Consider the following 21,321-nt stretch of genomic DNA (forward strand, 5'->3'; position numbering starts at 1 on the left):
CTTTGAGGTTCTGTTGAAAACTCCCTGTGGGGCTCGACCTCTGAGCTAGATCATCAACCCTTTTAATTTATTTGAAGGTAGGCTCTCCCTGTTTGTTCAGCCAGATTGAAATATTGTAGTGTGTGTAGCTAGGTAAGTGGGGTCTAATATCAGGCCCAATAAAAAAATGCAATCTGATCTGATCCTGGGAAACCAAAAAAACACCTGAGAAGTGAAGTGTTCATGTCGTCATGGCCTTGGGCAAGTCCTAAATAAGGGTTAATGAAGTAGCTCCCAGTACAATAGGAAGATGCTCATCAAACCACCCTAGGCTGTTCCTGCCCAGGTTTCTGCCTCCCACCCCATAAGTCCACCCAATTCCCTCCCTTTGGCTTTCCACTCTCATGCCCAATCACCTGCACAATAAAGGAAAATAAAGGACAGGAATGTGGGAGGACAAAAGAAGTCCTTAGGTTTAAGAGGGAGAAGACCTCCCCCTCCCAGGGATTCTGCCTTTTGGGTCCCCTTCTTCCTGGGGTGGGCGGAGTCTTTTGTGCTTTCTCTTATTAAAGCCTTCCACTTTCCACTCTCCACCTGCTTCTCTGGTGTTATACTGCAGGATTCGGGAAGAAGGACTCCTCATGGTAAATAGCATTATCATTTGTTGATTTTCACCTGATTTTGGGCTCCTCAGGCCTTAGAGTCCTTAAGTCACTATTTTATATGTATATATATTTTTTATTGGTTGTTCAAAACATCCAAAGTGAGCTGGGGATGTGGCTCAAGCGGTAGTGCGCTGGCCTGGCGTGCGTGCGGCCCAGGTTCGATCCTCAGCACCACATAGAAACAAAGATGTTGTGCCTGCTGAAAAACTAAAAAATAAATATTAAAAAAAAACATTACAAAGCTCTTGACATATCATATTTCACACATTAGATTCAAGTTGGTTATGAACTCCCAATTTTACCCCAAATACAGATTGCAGCATCACATTGGTTACACATCCACGTTTTTACATATTGCCATACTAGTGTCTGTTGTATTGTGCTATCTTTCCTATCCTCTACTATCCCCCCTCCCCTCCCCTCACATCTTCTCTCTGTACCCCATCTACTGTAATTCATTTCTCTCCTTGTTTATTTTCCCATTCCCCTCACAACCTCTTATGTGTAATTTGGTATAACAATTTTGTATAACAATGAGGGTCTCCCTCCATTACCATGCAATTTCCCTTTTCTCTCCCTTTCCCTCCCACCTAATGTATCTGTTTAATGTTGATCTTTTCTTCCTGCTCTTCCTCCCTGCTCTGTTCTTAGTTGTTCTCATTATATCAAAAAAGACATTTGGTATTTGTTTTGTAGGGATTGGCTAGCTTCACTAAGCATAATCTGCTCTAGTGCCATCCATTTCCCTGCAAATTCCATGATTTTGTCGTTTTTTAGTGCTGCGTAATACTCCATGGTGTATAAATGCCACATTTTTTTTATCCATTCATCTATTGAAGGGCATCTGGGTTGGTTCCACAGTCTAGCAATTGTGAATTGTGCTGCTATGAACATTGATGTGGCAGTATCCCTGTAGTATGCTCTTTTAAGGTCTTCTTTTTGTCATTTTTTAAAATTTTATTCTTATTTTTTTAATTTTAATTTTCATTTTATTATTATTTTTTAAGAGAGAGAGAGAGAGAGAGAATTTTTAATATTTATTTTTTAGTTCTCGGCGGACACAACATCTTTGTTGGTATGTGGTGCTGAGGATGGAACCCGGGTCGCACGCATGCCAGGCGAGTGCGCTACCACTTGAGCCACATCCCCAGCCCATCATTATGATTTTTGTAAAAAAAATTTTTTTTCTTTTGTTTCTTTATTTTCTAATTTTGTTTGTTTGTTTGTTTTTGTTTCTTTTATCTTTTCATTTCTTTTCAATTTTCTTATTCCCCCTTCCTTGAATTCTACCCGCCTTCTCTCATTCTCTTTAGTGACTTCTTCCCTGCCCTTCTAATATTTTTTATATATTTTTTAATTGTTGTTTGTTTCTGTGGTGAGGTTAAAACCCAGGGCATCACCCATGCTGGGAAAGCAGTCTCCCTCAGCCAGAGCTCAATCCCAGATGTTACCCTTTGTACCAAGTTCCAAGCAAAGGCTTCCCACCTGGATTAGTTCCCAGCCCAGGAAAGAAGCTCCACCTGAAAAGGGCTGGGGCCAAGGATCTGCCACTCTAGGCAATTTTGGTTACTGATTGGATAACCTTAGCTGTCAGTCACAATGCAGAGGCCTGACTAGAGGCGGCCCATTAGGGATGCTGGGGTGGAATTGTCCAATCAGATCTGGACCCGAGGGGAAGGGCGGGCTTTGGAAATCTCGCGGGCTTTTCTTCCTCACCAACTCTGCTTCTCCCTTTCCGGGCCCCACGAGGTCTGCCAAAAGGCCTAGGTGATTCTGAGCAGCCTGTGCCTCCCTCTATCTCTGGTGCCTTGAGGTCCTCAAGAGAACACCGTGTCCTCTAGAAAGACAAAAATGGTGAGTATGTGACGAGGGCTGAAGGGCCATGGTCAGCACCTGCCTTGGGGCCTCCGCAAAGGGGTGAGCTGCAGAGCCTGGTGGAGTCACCTCTGGAGGTTGCCCTGGGTTACTGTCCCCTGGTCCTGGGGGTTGGGCTGGATGGTAGAATCTTGAAGTCACCTCGCTGGCGGCTGACCCTAAGCCTCTTCCACTGGTCCCGCGGAGTGAGCTGGGTGTTGGGTGCCCATGGTTGTTGCAGAGGGTGCAGTCTAGTCCTCCATGGCGGATGGCCCTGGGCTTCTGCTCTCTGGCCCCTAGGATTGGGCTGGGTATCCAGTCCCTGAGGTCAGCTGCGGAGCATGAGGCCCAGTTTCCCCTGGCAGGTGGCCCTGGGCCCTGTCCCTTGGCTTCCATTGTTGAATGGGAGGCTCAGGTTATCAGCTTCCCCTCCCCTCCAGCTGGTGGCCTGCCCCCACTCTTCCAAACGTGTAGGAAGCAGGATCCCAAATTCACTTTCCTTCCCCCAGTTTAGTTCCTACGAATGCTGCTGTAGGTCATTTTTTTTTTAAGAGAGAGAGAGAATTTTTTTTAATATTTATTTTTTAGTTTTCGGCGAACACAACATCTTTGTTTGTACGTGGTGCTGAGGATCAAACCTGGGCTGCACGCATGCCAGGCGAGCACACTACTGCTGAGCCACATCTCCAGCCCTGCTGCAGGTCTTTCAAATTGCAGTTGCCTGCTGCATTCTAAAATGCCACCATCTTTTCCACTTCCCGTCATAAATATCTGGGCTTCCTCCTGTGTTTCAAATGGACACAGTCTATTAATTTTCACTTTTTCTCTACTGATATATTTCAAACAATATTTTGTTTTTGTATTGAAGTTCAAAACTAGAGAAGCTTTATCAGTGAAATCCTCAGGCATACCCCCCCCCCAATTTAAAGAAAAAAATGAGATTGTATCCCAGTTGCTTGGGACACTGCCCTCCAACTTCTTTTTTTTTTTTTTTTTTTTTTTAGAGAGAGAAAGAGAAATTTTAATATTTATTTTTTTTTTTTTTTAGTTTTGGGGAGACACATCTTTATTTGTATGTGGTGCTGAGGATCCAACCAGGCCATATGCATAACACTTTTGTTTTCTGTTTCTGAATATCATCCTTGAGGGAAAAGAATAGTCACTTGACACATGCTGTGTTCCCATAACATAGCTACTTTAAATGAAATAAGGCAGTGGGTTATTGGTACTAGGGATATTGAATCTTGGTTTACATCCACAGCCCTTTTTTGTTTGTTGTTTGTTTGTTTGTTTTTGGCAGAAGTTATTTATTTATTTTACATTGTTTCTATTACTTATACATGACAGTAAAATGCATTTTGACACATTATACGTAAATAGAGTGTATCTTCTCGTTTTTCTGGTTGTACCTAATGTCCATTCACACTGGTCATGTAGTCACATATGCAAATAGGATACAATGTCTGATTTATTCTCAGGCTCTTCATCTCCAGCCCTTTTAAATTTTGTTTTCAAAGTGGATCTGGCCATGTTGTCCAGCCTCCCAGGAACTTGTCATCCTCCTGCCTCAGCTTCTCTAGGTAATGGAATTAAAGGCACTGGCCACCATACCTGAGGAAAATAGTTTATTTTGACCCAAATACTAATGACCATACTCAGGAATGTGGATTCAACTTATCCTGAATGATGTAGTGTTTTAACCAGGAAGAGATTACATTCTTTAAAATACCAGGGATTGACCCCAGGGGTACTTAAGCACTGAGCCAGATCTGCAGCTCTTTTTATAGTTTATTTTCAGACATGATGTCACTAAGTTTCTTAGGGCCTCACTAAGTTGCTGAGGCTGGCTTTGAATTTAGCTGTTCTCCTGACCTAGTCAAGCTGCTGGGGTTATAGTTGTGCCCCACTGTGCTTGGCTGACAAGGTCATTTGTCAAAGTTATGTATGAATACATTAACCAATTGCATTGGTAGGATCATCAGATGAGTGGCTACAGAAAAAAAGGGGGGGGGTTTCTTCTGTAGGTCTGTTAAATACATTGTTAGCTTTGGAAGATGGTGGTGATATGCTAAGGTTGGTAATATATTCTGAGAAGTGCATTTGTTTTGAGAATTTGGGACTAATATAGAAATTAAGGTAATTGGCTATGAAAGGGCTTAAGCTATCAAATGAGAATTTTTGCCATCCATCCAGGACCCCATTTTACTATCTTCATGTTGGTGTAATTTCCCAAAGTCACGTGGTCTGAAGGTTCATTGATATAGAGCAAGTTCATAGAGAACTTCAGTTCACACCTGGGAAAATCCTGTGCTTCTCTCTTTATCTTTCTTAGGTATAGACAGCATATCAGATTTCTCAGGCTGGTTTTCTTTTGATACCTCAGAGAGTCCTATGTTCTCAGCCACTATCCATTCCTGGGTTGCCACCATGTGCCCACAGCTGTCCTGTGCCCTGCATGGTTCAAGGAACTTTAGGCCCTGGGTCAGCTCCTCTTAGAGGACAGCCTAAGTTGTGAGGTACAGCCTCTTGGGGGATAAACTGAGGTTTTGGGGCAAAGGAATGTCCTGGAACAAGTCTCATCTAGACAGCTAACTTCTTGGGACCTTGTTTTCCCCAAGCCTTGTTCCCATTCCTTGGATGCAGTTGGACAGTCAGCCTGTGGATGCTGGTGGTAAGAGGCCATGTCACCAGTGATTCCTAACCCTTGCATTCTCTCACAGTGTGGAGGAGCAAAAACTCTCCCCAAGCATAAGGACCAGCCACTCCCGTGCAGTGCTCTGCAAATCTGAAAAGCCTCATAGCCTGGAGTCATGGTCTAGGTCTCAGGGGAGAGTAATCATGCAGTATTTCAGTGCCATGCCCAGGTGTGAGGATGTCCCAATTGGCAGGGGGACCTTCCCTGCCTCTTGAGCCTGATATGTTTGCTCCCTCAGCACCAGCCATCTGTGGTTATCACTGTGAAATGATCTGCTCACTTATCTGACGCCCAAGTTTATTTATTCAGCACTAAATATGATGAAATATGATGAAAGAGTGAAAAAAGAAGTGGAAAAAAAAGCCTACTTACATTTCCATTTAGTAAACATCCTAATTTATGGCAAGGTGCAGTGGTGCACAGCAGTATTCCTTGCTTCTCCAGAGGCTGAGGCAGAAGGATTGAAAGTTTGAGGACAGCTTTAACAACTTAGCGAGACCCTTTGCAACTTGGTGAGACTTCAAATACTGGGGATGTGGTTCAGTGGTCAACTGCCTCTGGGTTCAATCCAAGGAATCTAAAAGAAAAAAAAATGTCCCTTATCCTTGGACCACCACGTTGGGAGCTGGACTGTTAGCTTATGAAATTTGGGAGGTAAATGAATTCTCTCTGTCTACACTCACTATGATCACTACAAGATTTTCAATCATCTTAAACATGGTCTCCTTTTTCCATTATTAGAAGTAGGGTTTTCTCTTTTTAAGCTCACCAAGAAGCACAGCACACCTGGCCCTGGATTTCACAGAATTTTCTAAAATGCTCAGGGGTTTTCAGACAGTGAAGATCATGGGGAAGTTTAGTCTCCTTAATCTCCTTGGTAAAAAAATTATATTGTCTTTCTATTAATTTTATTGTATTTTATGCCTCTCATTTTGTACGTTTCCTATTGTAATCTTTTTTTTGTCATTCACGACATGAAATTTAGTAGATATATATATATATATATAGTGTGTGTGTGTGTGTGTGTGTGTGTGTGTTTGTGCCCTGATTCAGATTGAACCCAGGGTCTTATGCATGCTTGGCTCTACTATTGAGCTATTTCCCAGCCCAAGAAAGTGAACTTTTATTGATTTATTTGCTTATGTATTAAGTGGTGGGATTTAAGCCAGGGACTTGCCCATGCTATTGTCATTCAAAAAATACTTTCAAGTTTGTGACAGCGTTTTTTTTTTTTTTTTTTTTTTTTAAGAGAGAGTGAGAAAGAGGGGGACAGAGAGAGAGAATTTTAACATTTATTTATTTTTTCTTAGTTCTCGGCGGACACAATATCTTTGTTGGTATGTGGTGCTGCTGAGGATCCAACCCGGGCCGCACGCATGCTAGGCGAGCGAGCTACCACTTGAGCCACATCCCCAGCCCGATGTGACAGCGTTTTTTGATAGTGGGTTTGTGTATCCCTAGGGATTTAACCCAGAGGCATTTGATGACTGAGCACATCTCCAGCATTTTTTATTTTTATTATTTTTAATTATTTTTAACTTTGTTATAGTGTAAATGAACAGAATACCTTAATTGTATTGATTTTTTTTTTGTGGATCTAAGTTTCAAACCAAGTGCCTCAAACATGCTAGGAATGTGCTCTGTCACTGAGTGACAGCCTCTTTCCCTGATTGTAATTTTTGATTAAGACCAAGTCTGACTGTGTTTCTGATGGTTTTGCTCCATTGCTGAGGCTGGCTTCAGTCTTGTCATCTTCCTGCCCTGACTTTCCTAGTTACAAAAATTTTAAGGGGACTCCACCAAACCAGGAGTTATAATGAGACAAGTCACCCCATTTCTCTCAAAATGTAAACAGTATTGAAAATCAGTTTCATTGCTTTTCTTCATAGTTTTGAAATTTGCATATATAACTCTTCCTTTTTCCTTTACTCTTGCATTATTATGGAAAAGGTATTGAGTATGTAACATTGTTTCTGATGTATACGTTTGTGAATCTTCCATGGTGTGATAGTTCATTCACATTGTTATTACATTTATTTTTCAGAGTGATTGTAGTCTGATATATTACATTAGTCAGGGTTCTCCATTGGAACAGAATCAACAGGAAGAATAATTACAAAAAGAGGATTTATTAGATTGTCTGAGATGACCAGAAGCTGGGGAGTCCTCTGTGGCAGTCTGCTGGCTGGGGAGCTGGAGAAGTAGTAGCTGTGCCGCCCAAGATGCTGAAGCCTCTGAACAAGAGGGATCAATGGTGCTACCCTAGTGTGAGATCCAGTGCTTCTGGAAACTCCCTGGAGAATCATTGGGAGAATCGGCTTTGAAAGAGTGAAAAAGGAAAAGTCTAATATACTCAGGGAATCACAGCAGCAGTGGAAAACCCATCTATGTAGAATCTAGCTTGCATCTGCAGCTGCTACCATGTTGTTGCGACTTTTATTCCACGCAAGCCACCATCCTATTTGGATGACGTTACTCAGACTTAGGGAGGTGTTCCAGTTTGCTATGCTACATGCCAATAACTCTTAGACACAACCTCATGGACACACGATAAGTGTGTCTCTTAATCCCATCAAGGTGACAATTCAAATGAGCCATCACACATACTATCATACACCCTTTCTCTCTAGTTTACACTCTCTACTCTTTTCAAAGTCTTGGACTTGATATGCAATTCTTTTTAATTATTTTTGGATTCAGTTAAGTAATGTTTGTGGAGGCATTTTACATTTACGATCATGAGAGTAATTCATAGCTTCCTCATTTTATCAATTTAATTTTGATAATATTGTAACTTATGCCTCCAATGAAATTAGAAGGTGTTTCCTCTGCTTCTGCATTCTCAAAAGAAATGTACAAAATTGGTAGCAGTTCTGCAGTGTCTAGTGGCAGCCTGTAGAATGTCTAAAAGTCCTACATTTCACTTTTTTGATGGTAATGAGTTATTGAGTCAGTTTCTTCAGTAGGCACAGGCTCATGTGTTTTGTGTATTTGGCCTTCTGTGTAAGTTGTAGGAGATGGTCTCTCTCAAAGTAGTGGACCAGTTACTCTTAAGTTATCTGATTTGTGTCAAGTGCATGTTCATGATATTGTTGAAGAGCCCATGGATGGTAACGGTGGCTATCTTAATTGTAATGGGTAGTTTCTGTGTCCTTGGTTTTCTTATTTGTTTAATGTTTAATGTATCTTTCATACCTCTGTTCTATTTATTTACTTTGATGTGGTAGTAAGAATTGAACCCAATATCTCACTGGTGCTAGGCAAGCTCTGTACACTGAGCCATAACCTCACTCCTGTCCTCTGTTTTCTTAAACCAATATTAGTTTGTCAGTGATGCTGATATTCATGAAGAACTTGGTTTTGAAGACTGCTGATTTCTTGATTGGGGTTTCACCAACACCCTCTGTTAACCGCCTGTGCTTAATTGGCACTTACTTTGGTCTTTCTCTGCTTTCCTTAAATGCCAATTTCAGTGATTGTTTTTTTTTTTTTTCTCTTCTTTTCTGGAATGTGATTTGGATGCTCTAGAGACCCCCAATGCACCATTTGTGTGGTATTCCCATGTTGGACTTGTACATTTTATTTTTCTCACCATGGTCAAGTTTTCCCTTGAATTACCTCTTCTTCCTGGGTCTGTTTAGAGCCCTGTGTTGCATCTCCCATTGCTTAGAGGTTTTCCAGCTGCTTCTGATCTGATTTCGGCTTTAACTCCCATGTTCTTTGAGCATACTTGGGATTTCACTGACATTGTACACTTGTTGAGGTGAGGTTTATGGCTCAGAATGTGGCCTGTTCTGGGGAGTTTTACTGTGATTCTGAGAAGGCTGAGAGAGAGAGAATTTTTTTTAATATTTATTTTTTAGTTCTCGGCAGACACAACATCTTTGTTTGTATGTGGTGCTGAGGATCGAACCCGGGCCGCACGCATGCCAGGCGAGCGCGCTACCGCTTGAGCCACATCCCCAGCCCTTGACTGTTGAATTTTTTCCTTATTCTCATCAGTATAGAAATGTATAACTTGTTCTTTGGCAAAACTAATTTTCCACACGTACAATGGTGCATGACTGTATTCTCCTTAGCTGGGGAGGCTGAGGCAGGAGAAACATAAATTTCAATGCTGGCCTTAGCCCCTCACAAGGCCCTGAGCAAGTTTTTGAGTACTGTGTCAAAATGGCATATGTGGTTGGGATGTGGCTCAGTCATTAAGTGCCCTATGTTCAATCCCTGCTCATTTTTTCTAAATGTTTCTACCACAAATAAATAAGTAACATAAAATTTATTGTGAGCTCATTAAAAGTATTTTAGTGTTTCACATTTGAACATATACTAAATGGATTTTGTCTACAGAATTAAGGATGTAGTGCATTTGGCCACCTGGATTCCAGTTTGCCTGGACCATCATGTGATCCGTATCCAAGACATCTGCTGTCACTCATCTTTCCCTCCTGTGAAGGCTGGCCCACTGAAGGCTTTTTCTTGGTCTCTTGCTCACCTCTGCTGATACTGTGCTGCTCAGGATGTGACATGTTTTAAGTCCTTGAGTATGGTTGGGTGTCAGTGGCAGGGGCACCTTCTGGTAGGTGATATTTTTGGCTGCTCCATCACAGTGCAGACATCTAGTATTATTATGGTTGTACATTCAGTGACCTGTTTCCCACCCAAATTGTGTTTGATAGGTGAGGATTCTGGGTTGCAACCTTGCTTCTTTACCACCCTGGAAATGCTGCTGTCTTAGGTTTGCACCACCATCATTACAGGCAGGAGGAAACTCTTTCACAACAGACATCCAGTGCACATGTGGCCCCATCTTGATCAAAGTGTCTTGAGCAGAACATGGCTATGGGCCACATGAACTTATAGTAGTGAAGTGACTGCTTTTTACTAGAGTTTTATAGATGATGTACATTCATTGTTGCTATGAGATTTAGAAATTAGTTTCTGTTGTTCATTAATAAAATTGTGTTGAGACTTATAAAACTTTGCAAGGTTCTTGTTTGGATAAGGTGACATTTTTGGGTCATTGACTTATATCTAAGTCATGTTCCAACTTTTCATCTTAATACATTCTGCATTGACAGTAATCATGAGAAATCATCAAATTTTTGTGTTCATTAATCATGGTGCTTGTTTACTATTTGACTATTTTTTTTTTCTGGAGAATAGCATGTGTAAACATATAGTTAGTTGTTCTGTTGGGGTAATCACAAAAGATGAACTCCATCCCCAGTTCACAAATTGTGACAACCTGAGTGAAAAGTTGTCTAAATGTAGTCTGTAGGGGAAGCTTCTTAGTGATCCATTTTTGGAAGTTGAGGGTGGGGTGTTCTAGACATTTCTTTAAAGATGGAACAATAGACTTTCAGAAGGAATCAAGAGATCAGTCAATGCCATGTTGTTTATATTAATTTTGTAGGCACAGTGAGCCACTGTGGTTGGCAGAATCTCTCTTACAGGGTGAGTTTTGTTACTCCAGCAATTTTCTTCTCAGTCAGCTTTCTTTTTTAAGGGTAAGTCCTATCAGAGTCGCTAATATTACCTCTGCACTGCACAGAAAGTTGTTAGGATTGTAATAGGAGTGCAATGAAGAAAGAAGTTAGGTGTGACCCAGGAGCCTGTCTTACTTTCTGTGAACTCAACAAAGGAAGGGAGTAAAACATTAAGTTGCTTGTCTTTTGAGAGGCCCAATTCTAGTGTTGGAATGTCTGTGAGGATTTGAGTGCAGGAAGCATTTGATGGACCACATCATACAATTAATCAGGGACTCAGAGATTCATGTGGACATCAAGCATGTTGACTATACATTTCTTCTGCTGTCAATCTCTCCTGACCTCCAGTATATATTTGTGGGACATTTTAGATCTCAGTGACCTTTGAGGATGTGGCTGTGAACTTCACCCAGGAGGAGTGGGCTTTGCTGGATCCTTCCCAGAAGGACCTTTACAGAGATGTGATGCTGGAAGTTCTCAGAAACCTGGCTTTTATAGGTAATAAAGATTTTTTTTTTCTCAAAATCTACTAGAGAACTCGTGTTTATTTTGGTCATTTATATAGAACATTAAAAGGGAATCAGTTGTTGAATTATTGGAGCATAAAAGGTACCTACGATTTGGCAAAGCATTCTGTCTCCTAAAAATTCATAAAGATTGTTCTGGTTTCTCATTTTAGGAAACAAATGTGATGAAAAGAAAATGGAATATGAGATCAAAAATTCTGAGAGCATTCTAAGGTAATTGTATTCACAAAAGAAGTTCTTGAAAGAATCTGAGAGGGTCATATAATTTTTAAAACAGACCAACCCAAGAAGTATACACAATTTGAAATGTATTTATTCTTAAAGAATTTTTTCACCTGAAATATATACTTAGTTGTGACAGATATTTAGTTTTTTCAAAGTACTAGGCATGCATAAAGTACATGTAATTGAATGTGAATATCACTATTTGGATAATCTCAATAGGGAGGCTGCATTGCAAAGGATTGTTTCCTTTCAATCTCTTGATTTTCAAGAAATTTGAACAAATCAGAAAACCTAGCCTTTACCTGATGTTGGTAGTATTGTAAGCCTTTGATAAAATCATGAATCATGAATGAATCCAGCATTGATAGTGTGCTGTCATTCTTCAAAGAAGCCATATAGTAAACTTAAAAGGCCAAGAAGATAGTGTGGGAAACTTTCAATGAGATTACAGTTCTTAACTGGACAAAGAAAAATTTTAACAGAGTAAGTCCATGTGGTTGTTATATGTATGCCAAGGAGTTCATATGCCCTTCATTCCTTCATAGGCACATCACATCTCACTCTGGACACAAATGCCACAAGCATGAGGAATGTGAAGACAAGCCATGTGAATTTAAACAGCACAGGCAATCCCTGGTTTTGCTCAAAAGTGTTCACACACAAATGTTAATACAAACTGGAGAGGGACCCTATGAACATACAGTATGTGGGAAAGTCTCCATTTGTTCCAGTGACATTCAAAGGCATGAAGATACTCATACTGGGTGGCAACCCTATGAATATCAACAATGTGGTGAAGCCTCTTCTTCTCTCCCAGATGTTCAAAGACACATGAGAACACACAGAGGAGGTAAACATTTTCAATGTGAGGTATGTGGGAAAGCCTTTCATTTCTCCTCTTTATTCAGAAGACATGAAAGAATTCATTCTGGAGAGAAACTCTATCAATGTAAACAAGGTGGTCAAACCTTTATTTCACACACAAGTCTTCAAAGGCACAGGATCACACACATGGGGAATGCTCCTTTCAAATGTAAGGTATGTGGGAAAGACTGTGCTTATCCCAGTTCACTTAGAATACATCACAGAACACATACTGGAGAGAACCTCTATGAATGTAAGCAGTGTGGCAAAGCCTTTGCTAGATCCAGTTATCTTCAGATTCATGGAAGAACGCATACTGGAGAGAAGCCCTATGAATGTAAGCGGTGTGGGAAAGCCTTCACTCAGTCCTCTCACCTTTACCTACATGAAAAAACTCATACTGGAGAGAAGCCCTATGCATGTAAGCAGTGTGGCAAAGCCTTTGCTACATCCAGTTACCTTCACAGACATGGAAGAACACATACTGGAGAGAAGCCCTATGAATGTAAGCAGTGTGGCAAAGCCTTTGCTAGATCTCATCAGCTTCATATACATGGAAGAATGCATACAAGAGAAAAGCCCTATGAATGTCAACAATGTGGAAAAGCCCTTACTACTGCCTCTGGCCTTCAGATACATGAACGAACTCATACTGGAGAGAAGCCCTATGCATGTAAGCAGTGTGGCAAAGCCTTTGCTATGTCCAGATACCTTCACAGACATGGAAGAACACATATTGGAGAGAAGCCCTATGCATGTAAGCAGTGTGGCAAAGCCTTTGCTACATTCAGTTACCTTCAGTTACATGAAAAAACTCATACTGGGGAGAAGCCGTATAAATGTGAGCAGTGTGGAAAAGCCTTTTCTACATCTAGTCACCTTCAGATTCATGGAAGAACACATAATAGAGAGAAATGCTCTGAATGTCAACAATGTGGAAAAGTCTTCACTACTGCCTCTTACCTTCAGATACATGAACGAACTCATACTGGAGAGAAGCCGTATGAATGTAAGCAGTGTGGGAAAGCCTTCACTCAGTCCTCTCACCTTTACTCACATGAAAAAACTCATACTGGAGCGAAGCCCTATGATTGTAAGCAATGTGGCAAAGCCTTTGCTACGTCCAGTTACCTTCAGATTCATGGAAGAATGCACACTGGAGAGAAGCCCTATGAATGTAAGCAGTGTGGCAAAGCCTTTGCTACATCCAGTTACCTTCACAGACATGGAAAAACACATACTGGAGAGAAGCCCTATGAATGTAAGCAGTGTGGCAAAGCCTTTGCTACATCCAGTTACCTTCACAGACATGGAAGAATACATACCAGAGAAAAGCGCTATGAATAACAACAATGTGGAAAACCTCTTGCCACATCCTGTCTGCTTCACACACGTGAAAGAACAGATACTGCAGAGAAATCATGCATGAAAACAATTGGTAAACTTTTCTGTTATTACTGTTTCACTGTGATAGTGTGATTTAAGGACAGGTCAATGACCTCCATTGACCTGTCCTGGGCCCACCCTAGGGAAGACTCTGCAGGGCACCCTGGATGTATTCTGCTCCCTGGAACATGCCCCCAGGGAGAACTGTGTTTGTGTCATCTGTGACTGGCTGTGATTTATAATTTGTTTTTATTTGTAGTCTGAGGTAAACACAAATTTCATTCAGCCAAAAGTGAGTTGACCAAATGAGAAAAGGGACTTGGGAAAGAAAGATTTCTTTTTCTCGGAGAGCATATTTCTTGATATTGTAAGTGCTGCTGGGATGGAGACTGCATGGTTTGGAGGGAATTTGAGAAAAGCAAAGCAAGTGAAAACCCTGTGACATGGGCTTCTGGAAAGGTGCTTTCAGCTGCTTCAATGGATAAAAATGAAAGTGGACCATTGATCTCAATTTGATGTATTTTTACATAAGAAAAAAGACCCTCCCATTATTGAAACAAATTCATGATGGTTAAGGCTGCTTCCATGTGAGGTGCAGACTCTGTTTTATTAATATAACATTAAAGGTAGGTGTTATAATGTTAGCAGACTGGAACACGGGTAAAAATCAAATGCTGTGATGGCTTTTTTGACACACAAGAAAACACACCCGATTTATGTGTCATTCATTATCTCTCTTTCCTCTCTTTTTCCAAAATTTTAAATCAGAATAATTATGACATATCATGATAGGTGAGTCATGGATATCTGTGACTCACATTTGATTAAACCAAGGGTACCTAACCTCTGAGCCCCATCTGCAGCCCTATTTTGCATTTCGGGGTCTCACTGAGTTGCTTAGGGCCTCCTTTTGGCTGAGGCTCGATTTGAACTCGAGATCCACCTGCCTCAGCCTCCCGACTGCTGGAATGAGAGGCGTGTGCTACCATGCCCGGCTTTGTTCGTGGGTTTTAACACCCATGAGGTCTGAGGGTCCTGAGGGGTGAGGGCATAGGATACCCTGTTCTGAGCACACACTGCAGGAAGATGACAGGAGGGCACATTAGCCTTCCCTTTACCAGTCTCTCGGGGATGGCTACCCAGCTAGATTGGTGATGGGGTCCAGGCTGCAGGCCGGAGCTTCTGACCACCGTCCCCAAGTCACCCATCTGATTACAGGGCATATCTCCCAGTGAGAAAGGCTTCTCTTATTGGGGTGCAGAGCATGGCGGCTGCCAGGTGCTGGGTGAGTCTCACGCCCTCCCCTGCCAGCCGGTCGATATTGGGGGTCCTGAGCAAATCAGATGAATGTCACTTGGGAAAGGGACGGGAACACACTGGGCTCCAGAAGAGGCCAGCATGGAACTTCCTGGGGAGGCATGGCACCTGTCTTAGTGTGCCCAACTCTCTGAGTTTGCAAAGGACAGATGAGGCTCACCCTGGGCGGTTCCTCCTACAGCCCTCCCCCACCTCAGCTGTTGTCAAAGCAAAAAAGGGCCCCCAGATTTTGAATTTTGACTTTGGCCTGGGGGGCTGGCACACAGACACCTTGCTGATTTCACTTTGGGGGGGGGTGATGATTGACAGATGTTGAACAGTGATTATAAACACAGGCTGCGTGAGAAGCTTTTGTCCAGCTAAGGAATGAGGTGGGTTCTGAGCCCGCCGGAGGCAGCCTGGGCTCAGCCAGGACCTTGGGTGGGTTGTGGGTGAAATGCACACCTGCTTGGTGACATTCTCCACTTAGAGTGGGTTATGGGGACCTCTTGTCACAATAACTCTGTGGTTACATCACAGGGCTTCTTAGGAAGATGGACCCCAACAAAATTACGTTTGAAGGAAGAGATGACTGATGTCACACACAAAGGCAAAGTTTTTGGCTTTTTCTTATTTTTTTTTGGGGGGGGGGGGCGTATGCAACCCAGGGGGCTTGTGTGCTCTGAATATCCCACCAGCATTCCCGAAGGGTGCACCCTGAGTTTCCTACCAGCTTTCTCAGGTGCAAAATTCAACAAGAAAATGAAACACTTCACCTAAGAGCTTTTGCAGTCAGATGTGCAAAAATTGATTGAGAATCTCACTATAGATACGAATCCCAAAGGCAGTGACCCAGCCCCTAGAGCTCAAGGAATTTCCCCACGGACTGGCAGATGACAGGTGCTAGTCTCTTCCCTTCTACCTTGGAGGAGGCTGCATCTGGTGGGAGCTAAGCTATAGAAGCTCAGACCTTGTTCTTCATGCACCCAAAGCTGACCACCTAATGGCCCCCCATAAGGACAGTTCTAGTCCCCTGAGGACAACTGGCAAAGTACAGAGACACTGGGGATGTCCCACTTTGGGATGTGGTGCTATTGGTGAGCAACAGGTGAAGACCAGAAATATTGTTCAACATCCTACAATGAACAGGATGGGCCCATCACAGAGAGTGATCTGGGCCTGTGCACCAGTAGGACCAAGGCTAAAGAACCCAGCCTTAGCATGAGAATCTGTCAGTCCTCCCATTCATCCAGCCAGCCAGCCAACCATCCAACTGCCCATCCATCCATCCACTCACCCATCTGCTAAGAGCCACAGCCAAGTAATATGATGCATGGCATTTTGGGTTGAAAGGTGACGCTAGCTAGCCATTGAGATGATATGATTATGTTAAGATTTACATTCATATGGATATTGGACTCCTGCTGTTCACCTCAGCCTGCTGAGGGACTCCTGGAGAGTTCCCATTGGTTGGGGAAGTGCAGTAGGAGGGAATTCCGGGGGAGGAACTTGCTCTGGGGTTCCTGGAGAACTTGGGGGAGAATGCCGCGTGTGATCTTCCCAGGTGCATACCAGGCATTGGCGGCAGTTTCAAAAACTAAAGTTTGTTCCTGCTTGAGTGGCTCGTGATTTTGTGCCCAGCTAGACTGCGGCACCCACCCACCCATTCATCCACCATTCAACCATCCATCCATCCATTAATCTATTCATCCATTCACCCATCCACCCATTTGCCCATCCACCCACCCATCTGCCTGCCCATCCACCCAACCACCCACCTATCCATGCATCCATCCATGCATCCATATATCCATCCATCTCTCCATCCACCCATTCATCCATCCATCCTTTCATCCACCGAGACACATACCCAACATCCATCCATCCATCCATGCCTTCATCCATTCACCCATCCATCCATTCATCCAGGCAACTGTCTATCCATCCATCCATCCACTCATCCTCCCATCTATCCATCCACCCACCCATCCATCCCCCCTCTATCCATCCATCCATCCAGGCAACCATCTATCCACCCACCCATCCATCCATCCACTCACCCATCCACCCACCCATCCATCCATCCACTCACCCATCCACCCACCCATTTACCCACCCATCTATCCACCCACCCATCCATCCACTCACCCATCCACTCACCCATCAAGCTATCCATCTACCATGGGTGGATGGGCAGATAGAGGAATGGATGATGCCTGGATGAAAACATGGGTAGATGGGTGGTTGGAGGGATAGCTCATTCATGGATGCATACATAAGATGCATGCTGATGGATTTGGGGTAAAATTCTAGTGATTTGCTAACCCTGAGAATAAAGGGCTCAGAATGGAGGACAATTTTACAAGCCTGTGTGTAATCCTCTATACAGCCAAAATAAGAAAATACCCCACACTCTCTAAGATCCTCTGGCCTCCAAAGACCCCAATTCAGAACTTCTCTTTGGCCCCCATTTTGGCCCTGGCTCCCCCACACCCCACTAAGACATGATTTTTGCCCTAGTCCTCAGTCATACTGCGGATCAGGGTTTCTGTGAACACAGAATATGTGAGTATCTTTTGGACTCACTGCTTTCAAATCCTTTGGGTCATATTGTGATTCAGTCTTAAGCTTTTGAGGGGTCACCATATTGTTCTGCCAAGGGCCACCTGGAACCCCAGGAGCTGAGAGAGGCAGGAGGAGCTCCCTGGAGCCCGTGGAGGGAGCTGGACACCATTGTAAGAGGCAGGTCCTGTCCACACCTTGACCCCAGAACCTGTGAGTGGGACCTTGTATGGAAACAGGGTCTCTGCAGAGGTCGTTAGTGAAGGGTCTGAGATGGGCTCCTCCTGGGTCAGGGGGCCCTCATGTAATGGCAGTGTCCTCACAAGAGACAGAGAAGGGTACCCAAACCCAGAGAAGGAGCCACACGGAGATGGAGGCAGAGACTGCAGTGAGGGGCCACCATCCCAGGGCCACCTGGAGCCCAGGAGCTGGAGAGGCAGGAGGAGCCTCCATGGAGCCTGTGCAGGGAGTTCAGGCTGGGACCCTGGTCCAGCCTCTGCCCTCCAGGGCTGGGGTGGGGAGGTGGTTCCTGGATTACTTTTAAGTCTCTTTGTTTTGGGTTATTTATTACAGCAGCCCCAGGAAAACCCTCACAAACTCAGCCAGGCCTCAAGTTGTTTGAGAGGGCTAAGACCCTATTTTTACTCTTGGAAAAGAATCATGTTTGGTGCTGAGTTCCGCAGGACTAAGACCGTCATCTAACAATCCAAAGGGCTGTTCAGCCCTACCAGATTCCTTCTCGATGCCATGCTTTTGGAAAAGAATGGATATAGTGTGCACATGGAATTGGTAATATCTGCGACCAGAAAGAGTGCAAGATAGAATATGAAGATTCCGTAGAATGTTTGCCTCGGCTGAAAACGATGAAATATGTGAATACCATCAAGAAGCAGCGGGATAAGCTAATAAAGGAAGGGAAATATACCCCTTCACCTCACCACTTGGGCAAGGTGGATCCTAGGCCCTGAGCAGAGCAGCTGCTGATGGCAAATGGCTGATGTTTCATGTTCTCTTTTCCATTGAAAGATTGTTTACTGAAAACTTCAAAGTGTATAAAATAAAGGATTGCTCCATCTTAAAAAAAAAGAAAAAAGAAATTTCATTTGCACTGGTCGATTTTAAGTAAATTATTCCACTAAACTTCACACACACACAGCACCACCCCACCACCCAAACCACACTCTACCTCAGTGTATGGTTCCCATAGCAATCAACATCCCCGATGCTCAGATCATCTGCCAAGATCAGCAGGATGTTTGGCTTGGAGGCATTCGGTGATTTCGGCTCACAGGTCTGCAGAAGCCAACATACAAGGAGGAGAAGCAGCGTGGAGTCCCTGCAGAGGAAAACAAAAGGCAGAAAATAAATGTACAGGATTTGGGATGCAAAGTATACACCATGCACATGTAGATGTCAGGGTTCTGGGGAGGGCTTGAACTGCACTCCTATGATGCCAACTGAGCCCCGAGAGAATTATCCAGCTGTGGGAAGCCTCTGGTTGTGCACAGGATCCAACATCCCATGGCGAACCAGGGTGGAGTCCCTACTGCTAATGGCCACATGATCAGGATGATGCTGAGAGGCCCCTTTCCTCCCTGCACCCAAACTGGAGATTCTCAGCAAGCAATCAGAACCTGAGCCCTCAAAATAAGAAGGTTCCCTCCACTTTAACCACGGGACACATTCCAAAACTCTCAGAGGAGGTAGACGGTTCAACTAGTACCTAACCCTAATAGACTACACTTGTGCAGTATACATAGGTGCCTGTCATAACGTATGATTTATAATCTAGGCACAGCAAAGGATTAACAGGGCAAATCATAACCAAATAAAACAGTTGTAACAATGTGCTGTGACAAATGCCTAACTTACAAGTTTTTCACTTTCTGTTTTTTCCCACTTATTTTTGGACATTCGGGAACTGAATCCTGGGAGATTTCTGACCACTAAATTAAGGAACAATTACTGAGTGCATTTGTGGTGACTTTTTGTCGCTACCCACACACAGGGGTGACCCTGGAAACACCCTTTCTTGTTGTGCAAGTCATGGTCTCTGAGTTTGTTTTGTCACTAAATGGGTCCTCTGTGTTAAGGTCATTTGAGCTCAACTCTCAGTAAAGTGAGGGCGAACTTGGTGAGAGTTGGGGTTCAGAGCCTGGGGCCTGCGGTTTGGGGTCCTTGGTAGGTCAGGAAGCAGCTGATGCTTGGCAGGCGCCTTGGCCCACAGTGCGCGAAGCCAAGGCTGCGCTAAGTGGCAGGCAGGGCACTGGAAGGACCTGACCTGCAGGGACACAGATGGGGATTCACAGCAACCCCAGAGACCAGGGCAGCCGACAGAGAAGGGAGTCCCTGAGCGTCTGAACAGGGGGCCAGGCGCCCCACCGCCCCAGCGGCTACCAGGAGCGTCACTGGCGGGTCCTGGGCTCCACCCGCCCCAGGACCCAGAGGGACTCGGTTGTCCAGGACACGCTGGGGGTGGGGCGACCGGGGAGGGCGGGCAGGCGGAGTTAGTGCGTGTGTGGAGGGGGGAGGGTAGCCGGAGGGAAGGGGCGGGGGCTGCCGGAGATCTTGTGCGCCATGGGGGTGGGGGACCGGAGGCCAGTCTCACTGCCGGAGAGACGGGGACATGCTAGGGCGCAGAGGGCGGACTGGAGGACCAGGAGCGGGACTGTGAGTCCTAGCGCTGGGAGGGGTATCCAGCTGTGGCAGGGGGCGGGGATGGAGAAAAGTCAAGGGTCCGCATCCTGCAGTTTTTAGTGGGCTGTGTGTGGGGGGTCATAAGGCCGTGCACAGCTGCGCTGGGGCGGGATCGGGGACGTAGGAGCCAGGAGCAGGACGGGGCTGTCCTAGAGTGGGGTGGTGGGCATCCTGGGGGTAGGACAGGACCAGCCTGAGTGTTGGGCACCACGAGCTGGGGCTGCGAGGGGGACGGGCCCTGGAGCTGGACTGCTCCTTCCTAGAGGGACACAGGGTGGAGGGCGGTGCAAGGGCGTGTTCTGACGTGCGCAGTGGGCTGCAGGGGGCGGTGCAGGGGCGTGTCCTAGAGGGGGACGTGCTGGGGGTGGGGCAAGGGGCAAGCCTCAGTGTGGGCGGGCGACGCATAGCTGAGGCCCGGAGGGGACGCTCCCAGGAGCCCACCAGGGCCTGTCTAGGGGGAGACTAGGTCTTAAGGTGGGGTGGTGCAAGGGGAGTGCCCTAGGATGGATGGACTGGACGTGCTGGGGCCGGGACAGGGGCGGGCCTCAGTGTTGGGCTCCGCGGAGCTGCCCAGGGTACACACATGGGCCCAGGAGCGAACTGGGGAGTGACTTAGGAGGGGAAGAGGCAGCGCAGGGTCCAGGGCAGCCCTAGAGTTGGAGGGACGGTCAGTGCTGGGGGGAGGGGAGAGAGGCCCGGGAGCGGGACAGCAGTGGCTTAGACTGTTCCTGGGGGCTCCCCAGCAGCATCAGGGAGGGGGTGCGGGGCGTGCGGGGGGACTCAAGCTGGGCCGGGAGTCGGGACCCGGTGGTTTTCTGGGAGTGATAGGGCGAGACGGCCTTATGGGGAGGGGACCGGACAGGAGTCTCAGCCGGGGTCAAGACCTTGTTAGGAGAGGGGCAGGATTGTGTCTTAGAGTGTGTGACAGGCCATGGCTGTGGATGGGGACCAGAACGGGACACGGAGTGCTTCTAATTTATTGGGGAGACACGGGGCATCGGGCTGCGTGTCTTAAAAATGTGATTGGGGGGTGGTGTTTGTTGGGAAAAGTGTAAACAGCAGCCGTACCCCAGAGAGAAACCCCA

At 45.1% G+C, this 21,321-nt stretch overlaps 1 protein-coding gene across 3 annotated transcripts; it reads left to right on the top strand.

Annotated features, from left to right (window-relative positions):
- The first annotated feature begins 1,924 nt into the window (after positions 1-1,924).
- LOC144250765 (uncharacterized) lies at positions 1,925-19,002 on the top strand. Of its 3 annotated transcripts, XM_077793802.1 has the most exons (6): positions 1,925-2,498; positions 11,051-11,177; positions 11,359-11,419; positions 11,977-13,733; positions 15,518-15,587; positions 18,113-19,002. In XM_077793802.1, the coding sequence occupies exons 1-4, from the start codon at positions 2,496-2,498 to the stop codon at positions 13,640-13,642; spliced, it is 1,857 nt and encodes a 618-aa protein (XP_077649928.1). In that variant the 5' UTR covers positions 1,925-2,495; the 3' UTR covers positions 13,643-13,733; positions 15,518-15,587; positions 18,113-19,002. The 3 variants fall into 3 exon arrangements, with proteins under 3 accessions (XP_077649928.1, XP_077649927.1, XP_077649929.1); XM_077793801.1 differs by lacking the exon at positions 15,518-15,587 and having other exon boundaries at positions 11,977-14,307; XM_077793803.1 differs by lacking the exon at positions 15,518-15,587.
- Positions 19,003-21,321: the final 2,319 nt, after the last annotated feature.

This window comes from Urocitellus parryii, chromosome X (genome assembly GCF_045843805.1).
Source record: "Urocitellus parryii isolate mUroPar1 chromosome X, mUroPar1.hap1, whole genome shotgun sequence".
In the NCBI taxonomy this organism is placed as follows: Eukaryota; Metazoa; Chordata; class Mammalia; order Rodentia; family Sciuridae; genus Urocitellus; species Urocitellus parryii.